Here is a 12,351-nt window from a genome sequence, read left to right as displayed (position 1 = left end):
GTGACGATTAACACGTTGAAACAAATAGTAGCTTCATCTTATGCTTACAAAATTAATGAAAGAGCTCTCAGTGTCTGGATTTGGCTACTACGATAGGAAGATAAGTTACGTACTCGTTAATCAAAGATAAATCGAAATTTACGCACGAAGAAAAACAACTTCATTTACTCACATATACGATAAAAGCAGAACATTTCTTTTGGAAAATACGTAATTTTGGTTTTATTTAACGTTTACTGGCTTTTCTTCGTTCAGACAACGATCTCCGTATCAGTCTGTCACAATGTTTCCACTTTTCAGCTTACAGAAAACGTTAATGCTTTTCGAGAACAAACATCAACACAAACAAAATTTAAGACGATTTATACAGCTCCATTTAAACTAACAAAAGAAACAAACTTAAAAAAGAAAAGCAAACTAAAGAGCGGTACAGCAAGCAATGAAGTGGGCAGCAAAACTGCTAAACTTAAAGCTTCCGCAGCTGCAGAGAAGCAGCTGTGATACTTCGTGCAGCATGTTATTCCTCGCGCGGCACCAGACATGACTTCTCTTTTAACTCTAGCAATTGTTTTTCCTTTCCTTCTTTGTTTGTGCCGACATCTCCGATATCGATAGAGGCGAACGATTAATCTTCATCAAGACTTGACACCGGTGGACTGGCTGCTGTTGCTGCCTGGGGCCTCAGTGTCTTAGCATGGAAAGCCAGATGCCAGGTTCGTTCAATCACGATTGAAAGCACTGTGTTACCTTTAGATGGCGCCACCGCTTCCGTGCAGAATATTTGATTAAAAATAACGCATATTATGAATTTTGTTTCCATACTTTTAATTCCTCTGCAGAACTATCATTCATAACCACTATGTAAATAAATAGGCATAATTGCAACACAGCAAACAAATCATAGCTGCGCTTATTTAATTTTAATAGAAAACTCAACAATAAAAATATTCTGATTCATTGATTTTCCATAAAATAAAATGTGCTGTCTTTTTTTATCTTATCTTTAGAAATCTATTCTAATTGTTTAAATCCGTAATTGTAGGAAATGACAATTAAACGTAACAGAAACAGTTTATGTTATTCGAATATGGCAAAGCACATTAGGGCTATCTGCCTAATGGGAGGGATAGGTATGTGAAGAAATTTCTAAGGAAAACTGGCTCTTATTCAACACAGAAGAAACAGAAAATAGTGTACATACACAATGAGCTATACGTAATAAATAACACTTAATTTGATTATTAATGCTCTACAACGCAATACAGTTCTGCATAATAATTCGGCTAGTGTTGTGTATGTTCAGTTTTTTCCCTCTTACTTTGAAAAGTGATAGTTCAAAAAGAATAAGAATTAAATAACTACATACATTTTATTTTACAACAAAATTTAACTTTAACAATACAGTTAACAGAGTAATGAATCAGAGTATGATAACCTTATACTTTTGGATATATACGACTAAAATTAATGGTGCAGAAAATGAATTTGAAAAATGAATTTGAAATTTGACTCCTAGAAATTATATAAGAAGAAGATTTATAAAATAGCCAGAAATTTCAAGAGAAACGTTGCGTAGGAATTGACTATAATTTTCAAACTACTATTGAATGGAAAAACGCAAGTAATGTTAATAAATCATTTAAAACATGGTGATGACAGATAAAATGTCTGGGGAAGTAAAGGTCTCGGTCTTTAATCCTTCTCACCCGTCCATCTATATAAATGATACCAGCAATCTAAAAATTATAGAAATTTCCATTCTAAAGAAACTGAAGATGGAGGAGTAGGGAAAATAATTTAATTTAAACGCCATTAAAGATTAATTATGATCAGAATTTTAAATAATCAGCAACATTGAAACCATATACTTTAATCTCTTCTACCGAGACATTTGCAGAAGTAAAAAAAAAATGCCGACTTCATTCCGTTATGCTAGATTATAAATAGAACCAGTGAAATATTTTGAGATTTTAAAGACTTCTTGTGGATAACTGTGCAATAAGATCAGAGCAATCTCCTGAGGAAAATTCGCAAATTCCTTTTTACGAAGAGAAAGACTTAAAGACTGTTTTGAAGAGAAAATACATCTAGAAGTCTCGAAGAAAGTATGATAAGCAATATTTGTAGTTCCCTTAAAGCCATTCCTATCGTCGGGATTCCAACGCATCCCTACACATCGTTACTCAACGCGTTAATAAAAAAAAATTGTCCTAACCAGCGAAGGATATATTTTCCAAGAATATCTTCGTCTTGACGCTTTACAAAGGTCGCCCGATCTCATTACTCAGATCTCGTTGATGAGATCCGAACCCTCCGGCAAATGTTGCGGAAACATTTTCGCCACATAAACTTCAAACACCAAGCCCGCTTCTCTCGATCCCTCTTTCTACCCTCGTCCCCACGTCCCCAGACCTATGCATTCTTCCCCTCGAGTGATCCAAGACAGAAACAGGAAGAAATTTTCCAAGACAATATTAGAATATAAGATTCCAGGCAACCACAACCAATGTTACAGAAACAAATGAAGGAATGCAATGACTTTAAATAACAAAATGAATTTCATGAAACAAACATTTCACTCAAAGTTAATGCAGAGCAGAACATTATTAGCGGATTACATTTTTTTTAAATTTAAAGTACTGTTTGATATCAAGATATATTTTTCATAATTTTAAAGATGAAGCAGTGATAAGGTGGCTTCTTCTTCGTGTTTCCCATGTTCGATACATACGGAAGATTTGACGACTGAAGCCTTACTGAGTTTCTTACCGGACAGTATCAAAACTGCATCTGAAGAAGGATTGGTTTGGTTTCTTTTCGTTTATTATGGGAATGCACATTACGGCTATCTGCCTAAAGGCATAGATGCCTTTGTGGATTATTAAGAGAAACTAGGTCGTATACGCGTTACACATTGGGAAAGCCATGAAAACGCCCATGTAGCCAGACCGTTTGCTTGAATTTGAACCTATATCAGAACTACCAAATTTCATCATATTTACCGCTCAGCCGCTGGTATTTCTGTACGGAAGAAAGCAGCGAGATACCAGTGCTATTTATACGACTGCTTTCCTTCCCATGGCTGTAGTGTACCTTAAAATGACATCAATATTGCTACTGGACTGCTTTGCTTTGCTTTTGTCAGAAGTGAAATAAGGCCAGAACTCCATTAAATGTGCGGTTTTAACTTCTGGTTTGTAGAAGTACATTAACATTGTGACAGTTATTTCCAAAATTTATGAATACTTAAATAATTTGAGTTAATCTTATTCTTCTTAGCTCTTGTACAAATACTCGTTTAGACTAAAATTTTTACTCAAATTTAACGACAAGTAGCATCGTTGAAACGTAGAGTTTAATCGTTACACGTAGAGTCATCGTTGAAACGTAGAGTAAAAACCTATACAATTTTTCACTGCTTCCCTGCTATAATGAAAGAGTACATTTTCTGCTCTAAATGTGAACTGATACCAGTAGTTAGTTGTTATGCCTTAGTAAATAAGAATTCAGCTATATCATATCCGACTCAGGTGTTTTAATTTTAAAGTTAGTATATTACTTTGTCTTACCAGTTGAATCTTATCAACTGTTACCTCTCAATCTTCTCATCTTATATTTTGTATAAGCCAACGGTTTGATTTGCATTATTTATTAGCTTGTAAAATAACCAGTAGTAACCCCAAAAAACAATTATTTGATTTTAAATTGGAAATGTGCTTGTGCTAAAAATAAAAACAGTTGCCAAACCAGTTACATAGATCTGTGTTTAGCGGTTATGTTGTCAGGTCAGTTTAACTAAATTTCCCACAAAATTTATAACTTTAGAATGTCTCAAATATTTAATCACCTTAATTTTGTATATGGTTAATATAATTCCGCGTTAATATAGTCTACAATATACATCGTTTAGTGAGTTCCTATACCTCGATGTTATTTCTACATATGATGTTTAACCCTTTGACTACTATTAAGACACGTATGCCCAATCGAAATTAAAGATGTTTGCTCATAAGAGATTAAAAGTAAACACCGGACATTCGTGTTAGCAAGAGGCATGTTGTTGAGAATTGCTATACAATCAATGTTTAATTGGTGTGAAGGAGGGTTTGGGCTCAGAGAACATGGAGAAACTCCGAAAACAATATAAAGAGTTAAAAATCACTCTGAAAACAAAACAAAAAAAAAAAAAAAAACGCTTGCTGAACACCTTGTACTTCAAGAAAGTACCCGATCACACTACACACATTAAATGCTAAAAAATCATAGGAATTTCATGTGTCACAAAGCCTTCCGTAAATATCAAATGCAAAATTTTCATTACATAGCATTCGTTATAAGCATTGATAAAATGAAATTAATTTTTGACTGATAAAAGTTCGTTAATAAATGGTGCTTTGTAGAATTAGTTAAATAAATTTTTAACGAATGAATATTATAAACAATTTGTTTCTCAAGTAATTAAATTTCGGTTTTGAGACTTAGAATTACCTACAGCTGTTCGAAAAGTAGTGCGAGTCAAGAAGCAATTTGTTGTTGATAACGTTAAAGATAACAGGCTGGCACAGAGGAAATAAATCTGCTTACTTTCCCAAAAATAAACTTAAATCGAAAATTTTAGAAAACGCACTTGCACCAGGAATGCAATCACGAATTTAAAATGTTTCTATAATATTATAGAAATTTTCAGTCAAAATATACGGAACTAGTAAATTTGTAAAAACAATTAATTAATTTCAAGCCTATAAAGCTGGATGATTTTATTTATGCAAAGAGATGATATTAGGCAACTATCGAAATCTGCGCCTTAGTGAATCTCATGCTATACCAAGCAAATTTTAAATTAAAAATATTGCTCTGCATAGTAGGAAATAGAATTATTTGTCTCAATCGATCATAGTTCCATTTATGCTTGCTTAAAAGCGAAATATAAAAATTATTCCGCTTTTGTAGTTACTCCTTTTCCCGCATCAATGAATCGAGCGAAATGCAGCATACGAAATCTAAATAATTGAAGCTTGGGTAAACTTCAAGATATGAATGCCTGCATCAAGATCGTATAAAGCTTAATTGGAGAAAATGGTAGGGGTAAGTCGCGTTTCATGGGTATGCTGTTCATTAAATCCTATCGTTTTGAGTAAACGACAGAAACTTCATTCAGCTCTTTAAGAAGTAACTTAATGAATACGAAACAATTTTAAATACTTTATAAAGCAGAGCCATCAATTTTATGGAAAATGAAACCTTGATTTTATACCAAGAAATGTAATCTGAAGGAACCTGTTTTGTTCATATGTTCATTTAAGGGTTCTGCAGAGAAAGTTCAAAGTCTTTCGCAAACTAAGAAATATCTGTTAATTATGAGTCATGCAGATCAGCTCTAATAAGTTAGTATCCTGTTAACATTCTGAGCAATATCGGTGCAAAAGTTTCTTTAGCTGATGAATGAAATTTCCTTGAAGCCTTCGATATAAATAACCATTTTACAACTTTAGCCAACTATTTTAATTCCAGTCTTATTTTTCAAAAATATTCCAAATCTTTATTTTGTAACTTTTGCTCTTTTGTTCCCTCCTATACTTTGCTCGATAGATGGTGCCACAATTATTTTTTTAATTTAGATTTAAAGGAAAGGAATTTCGACCTAATGATGTTGAAAATTTTACTTCTTATAGTACAAAATTTTTAATTAGCCACCAAAAATTTATTCACTATAGTTAGTTAAAAACTAAGAAAACTAAACTTATTGGCGTAACAGCCCTAGTGGGCCAAGGCCTGCAGTGCCCGAAATCTGCTTTCTTGACCGTGGGCACCAGGGTGCGTGAGCATATGCTTTGAACAAGTGGTCAGCTTGTCGGAGGACCCCCGTGTTTAGTCCCTAAGCGAACTTGGTATTCATTTTATCGACCCAAGAGATGGAAATCAAGAAATGAAAGGCCGAGTGGACCTTGCCCAGGATGGGGATCGAGCCCCGGACCTATGGTGCTGCTGCGCGATGCGCTAGCCACTGCGCCACCGGGCCTCTATAGTTAGTTAAGAAAAACGAATATTAGCATTCATCTTATTTTATTTTTAGAATATTTACTAGGCGAATACTAAAGGGGAAAATATATTAAAGACAGGGTGCAGTTCTATAAAATCCAGTTTAATCATATTTCGCTTACAAAATCAAAACGTTGATAAAAAAAAAGTAACTTTCTTTTTATCGATTAATTTTTACTATTTGTAAATCTAGTCATCTTTCAACTTTTTATTGATAAATACATATTTTATTAGGAAAATAATTATATTTTTCGCACAAATTTTACTTCGGGAAGCATCAGAACGGCTAATTCGAATTTCTGTGGCATTATGAAGGTATAGAACCAACTCTCTGATATTCGTTTCACGATTTTATCAAGGCCCACCAGCGGCCGAGCGGTAAAGTCGCTGAACACTGGTAGTTCGTTTGGAGGTTCGAATCCCGCGAAGGGGCTGGCTGCATGGGCATTTTTGTGGTTTTCCCCATGTGTAACGTGTATACGAGCCAGTTTCCCTTAGAAAGTCCTCCACGAAGGCATCCCTCCCCTTAGGCAGATAGCCCTCGTGTGCTTTGCCATAATTAAATACACCAATACGATTTTATCAAGTCAACACAGAAAACGATCTTCAAGTGCAACTGTTTTTCTTCTTCGCCCTTCATCAGGCAATCTACTAACTGAATCATTGCTTAAAAGCGATTTTAACCTTTTGATGTGACATTAAGGGAAATTTACATCATGGACAACCTCCGTTTGTGTTTTTGCGTTTCTTCGAGACTAGAAATTAATCGCCACTTCGCTCTTAGCTTAAATTATCTGTTCAGTCATAACTAATGAATACTGATCACTCTCGGAAACAATATTAACTTTAAATAATGATAATAATTTAACAAATAATATTAAAAATGCTTTATAGAAAACCAACATGCATCCATTGCACAGCATGTTGTCATTCCCCAAACATGCATTATTTCATGTGCTAACCAATGCGCAGATATCCTACTTCACATGTAGTTCCAGATAATTAATATAAATAATTACACATGGGTTCCAAAATTTTAATTAGTAAGAATATTTTTGGCATTATCATTTAATTTTGATAAGGCGTATTTATGACGAGTTATCACGGAAAATTGTTATATGAAAAGGTTATACCCTAATTAATCCGGATACGATATTCTACTGCATTTTTAACGACTCATTATATGAATTTAATGTCCCAAATTCTTCTCCAAGATTCTGTAATAAAAAGATACGTTTCAACTTAGTAAGCTTCCTATTCTCTAATGAATCGAATTGTACGAATGCCATTGAAATGAGAATGGGAGAGTTTAAAAGTATCGAATAAATTCAACTTTTGTATACAAATGTTGAGAATTGAAGTTAAGATTAAACAAGCATTAAACAAAATTAAAAAATAATATGAAAAAAAATCCCAAAAGGTTCAAATTTTAACCATTGCCCAAAAGGGCTCTTTTAAAGTTTATTATGATTTCTCAGTAGAGATTATCGACAGCCATGTAATATGGAAACGTTATATATCTTATCTATATTTGAAAAGTGAAAAAATATGTAGTAGTATCTGTAAAATATTTACTGCTTTTAACTAAGTCCAGCATGAATTAAATGCATTTTTATTTAAATCAGTCAGATTAAAAAGTTAAACAAATAATTTTTTTAAGAACGTATCTGTTGCTTGCAAACAATTTAGTTTGGTAATTAATAACAGAAATATTAACTATTACATAATATCTTACGTTTTGCCGAATGGCAAAAGTCTCGAATGAAAGCCGGAACAACGCAAAATCGTGTTTCGAGACTAATAGCCCGTTTGGGCTAATAAATAAAGACTAAATGAAGATGAACCAATTATTTTATTGTTTTATTACGCAAAATAACTCACACTTTATGCAAAGAGTAACAGCAAAATAAGTTACCTCGTGATATTAGTCGAAACATATACTGTGCACAATGTTTCTAGTAAAAGCACTGTTAAACATTTTTAAGTATTGATACACATTGCTTAGATGACAGCGTCGACCCCACAGTTCTTTCTCTTCGTCTTGCGTAATTTTTTCTATTTATATTGTAACTGAAACTTGATTTATATAAAATTACCATTACCTAAACCTCAGCCGATATTAAAAAAAGGATTCAGGAATATGTCCATACTGTCAAATACATACGAATACGGAAATGCGTAAGAAAATAACAGCTTTACTCTTTTCCAAAACACTTACTTACTGCGTTGATTTGTATAATGATCTGGATAAACATAATGTAGCCATTACCCAGTTCTAACAGGACAATAAAATAGGGCAATTTTTCTGCTCACTGTTGTTATTGCTCTGGCAGGCCAATCCATTTTTCTCATTAGTTATTTTATGAAATACAAGAACAAAAGTTTGTTCTCCTGGAAAGTATGATAAATTGCGCTCACAGAGGTTCACAGTTATTGCTCGCTCCATCATCCGGAACCCCCAAAGATAGCTATTTCAAATTATCCGCCCGATTTATCAAAGACAAAGCAATATTCACAATGGCAGTGATTAATGGCGATACCTAACAGAACGTAACTGTGCGTGCACTATCTACCTAAATCCTGATACAGATACGTTACGCAGGCAAACAGGTAGCAAATGCTCTTAGGATATGTTTTGCGACTACTGCTTAAGAGATACAAAATGATTTAATAGTGTAGATAATTTTTGGGATCACGCAGAACTGACCACGCAAAAGAAAAATTACCACTTCATTACATTCCAACAAACTTATGACTTTTCAAACTATATCGAAAGTTTTGTTCTTAATAAAGAATCGAAGGTTCCGATATTTATAAAGAATACTTTCGAGGACGACTTCATGAAGGAAGCCAGTTTATATTCCCTTATATGAATAAAGGAACGATCAGAATCATGCGATCAAAGAACGGTCCATGTAGATTTTGACTTCTCTCCTGGAATCGGACTTTTGCAAAGCGCAGTGCTCAACGATACATGTTAAATGGTAGATTATGCAGACAGCAAAACTGCAATTAAATTTCTCTCGAAGATTATTTATAATCCCATTGTTTCAGTTTAAGAAATAAATCAAAGAGGAATTTCAAAAGATGTCAGTTTTGGCAACTTAAGATCAGTCACTAAAATATATACAAAATTTCAATTTTTACTAAAACGTTTATTATACTAAAATCATCTTTTAAAACCTCCAGTTTTATATACCGTAGAAAAATATAAACAGTCACAATTAACTGACTCAAATCACTGTTAACCTACGTAAAAATGCCGTAAACATTTTAAAAGTTTAACTCTTCTACAAATTGAGAATTTTAAAAGTTTTTATTTACACATTTATGCTTTCCTGAAGTAAAACCTAGGAGCGTTTCATATGTTCTCGGAGTCTGTGTTTTAAAACCTAAATAAGTAGCTGATTTTAGCAGTATTTTTGTATAGCTTTTTAAAAACTCTAATATCTCACGTAATTTTTGTCATACGAGAGTTGATTCTTTATCCCACCTTCAATAATTCGGCTATATGATACCATTTGCTCATTGATACTCTTTTTTACGGGGTTCATATAATGTTTCTTAAATATATGCTATTGTTACAAAACCGTGTCACGTAATTAAAGCAGTCACAGACCTGTTCTGTTAGGTGATGCTTCTTAGTACATACTTCAAGAAATTAATAAACCAACTTCATTCATTTCTCACCTAAAACTAATATTCTAAATCTAATACATCAACTATATGTATACTATTCCTGAGTAGGGATACGTCGAAAGGACGCTTTTGTATAAAACTTAAATTTAGAACATTTGTGAGTGCTTAAATTTATGTATTATACTGAAGAGCAGCTCATAAACGTACGCAAATATCAAAATCATACGACAGTTGCAAAAAAGAAGTATGGAAAACTAAACGTATTTTCAAACATACCTTCCCGCAATTGATGTACTCCACCGCCGTTTCTCGAAAAAAGAAATATACGTAATCTTCATGATGGATAGAACTCACAAAACTCGGAGCTGAGAAGAAGCAAAAAAATACAATGTTATAATTACTAGAAAATAGAACTATAAATATGGATAAATTAAAAAATATTTGAGTTTGAAAACATATCATTAAACAAGATTAAAACAATGTTTAAAATATGGAAACATTAATATTAAAAAAGAAAATTTATTACAGGCATTATTCACATTATTTATTACATTAACTACCCGTTAGGTAGCGAAATGACTACACTAATGGTTTTTCTCCTTGCTGAAGAAGGACTCATATTAGCTGCTTTTCAGTTCATAGAACTGCGCAATAAAATCAGCGTGAATATACTGTTGAATGTTTCCTAAAATTCACAAATCATTTATCTAACAGCTATTTTCTTATGTGATTGCCTCTAAAGTGATCTACTTGGATAAAAGAATTAGAAATAAATAAAAATAAACAGAAAATAATCTTGATTATTTAGATTCGAATGATATTTTTATTTTTATAATTCAGAAATTTCTTCTTTTTTCTGATTCCTACAATATAAAAGATACTTTATAATTTTTCACATCCCCTTAATTACGTAAATAACTTATTATTTTTAAAGTTACGTAATTTTTGATATCTTCAATTTCAAAATTTCATAAATGATGTAAAATGTCATTAAATATTCGTAGGGACATGCAAACAAATGCCCATCTCTGTTTCAATGAAATAAATTTTATTTTCTGTAAATTCTTTAAAAGTTATGTATGCACTTTCTGTAATAAAAACTACTATTACTTAATTCTTGTGCATGTGTGACGGAAATAAAAACTCTAAAACCCTGCATGTTTGTTATATTTCTTTGCCGAAGTACTTTTTATTCGACATTTTCTACTATATTTACTCTTTTATTTTTTGGCATAAATAAATTTCTCTCGGGATCCTTCCCATGAACGTTGTTCTTCCAAGTCCAAAAGTAATTATACGATTATATTTAGATATTTAGATATTTATCGTATATTTAGATAACAATTAAAAAGTTTTTGGAAAATATTATAGCAAAGGCATATTCATAATTAACTAAAATTTAACCACGGACTTACATTATTTTAGTATGGTTGTATTCATTTCGAGAAAGTCTGAAAAAATATCTCAGCGTAATTTAAATATTCATTTTTATCTTCCTCTAAAGTTTAAACTTGCATGCTTTTACTTAACGCTTTAATCACAGGAAAAAATATTCATATTTTAAAACATAGTATCTTTTCAGTTACGAATTCCAACTTTATAAATAGTTTCAAAATTTCTTAGGTTACAAATTGTATATTAGTTACAGAATTTTTAAAGGAATAATCTCGTAATCACTATAATACTCGCTACATCTATTCCAGGTTTCAGTAATTTTTTGCTTTGAATTAAACTGCACATCTGGCACATCCAACATTTAAGATGACAATAAATGTCATCTTAATGTTGGATAAATAAGTGAGAATTTTCTCGTTGACAAAAAAAAGACGAATAAATAATTAACTAAGCCTATAAAGAGATGAACGACTTAACCCGCAACACGTGTAAGTTATTTTCACAGCGCTGAAGCCTCCTAACAACCTTCTTTAAATTCTATCTCTTCGACAGACCACTTAAAGCAATTAAAACACAGCTTCTTGCAAAACATACCCCAGAAGAAGAAAGGTTGGGAAGAAAAAAAAATCTTGGAGAAATTCCAAACTCATCTTTATTAACGACCTGTTTATTATGCAAGAGAAAGATAGAAGAGCCTTGCTTCTGGATTCATTGGACAAGGAAAACCTCGAGTGTGGCCGTAACCTGAACCATTATCCAGACAGCATCGCCGGTTTGCAACAGCTGCGAGCTATTTAAAAGTTTTCCAATAACTTTATGACGCGTGCAGGTAACATTTGGGCTTGTCTTGCGCGTGATGGGCCCCGGGTATAGGTGGTGGTGGTGGAGGTGGAAGCTGTTTTGTTGCACCTCGAAAGGGAAAGAGTATGAAAATTTTATCGGGTGGTAGGCACTATGAATTTAATTTATACGTCGTTATCGCTGGTTTGCTGATGCAACCAGCAGGGGAAGTAGAGAAAGAAGGGGAGATATATCCAGCGTCCTGAACAAATTGAATATTCGAAACCTTCAATTTTAAATTCCTTCATAAACTGAAACTGATAAGCAGTTTTATTATTCTGGACACCCATAACGTATCGATAGCCGTCAGCAGCAGATTTTTTGTCAAGTACCACGAATAATTTAAAATTGTACCATGACCATGAGAGGTTCATATTTTATCCTCGCTTATAATGCAAAAAATCTAATACGCTAAATTAATTAAAAATCAACATTAGG

The 12,351-nt window shown here is 32.8% G+C and overlaps 1 protein-coding gene across 9 annotated transcripts in view; it reads right to left on the bottom strand.

The window, feature by feature from the left end:
* Positions 1 to 12,351, bottom strand: part of LOC118188395 (semaphorin-1A-like) — a 905,788-nt gene that overhangs the window by 110,208 nt on the left and 783,229 nt on the right. For all 9 annotated transcript variants that reach the window (XM_035358817.2, XM_085818328.1, XM_085818327.1 and 6 more), the window contains one exon: positions 9,955 to 10,043. In XM_035358817.2, coding sequence (XP_035214708.1) covers positions 9,955 to 10,043 — 89 coding nt within the window. The remainder of the gene's footprint in view (positions 1 to 9,954; positions 10,044 to 12,351) is intronic.

This window comes from Stegodyphus dumicola, chromosome 6 (assembly GCF_044657685.1).
Source record: "Stegodyphus dumicola isolate Sdum_Otavi_A_Nest chromosome 6, ASM4465768v1".
Classification (NCBI taxonomy): domain Eukaryota; kingdom Metazoa; phylum Arthropoda; class Arachnida; order Araneae; family Eresidae; genus Stegodyphus; species Stegodyphus dumicola.
The sequence above is the reverse complement of the archived record's forward strand: the minus strand, read 5'-3'. Positions and strand labels throughout refer to the sequence as shown.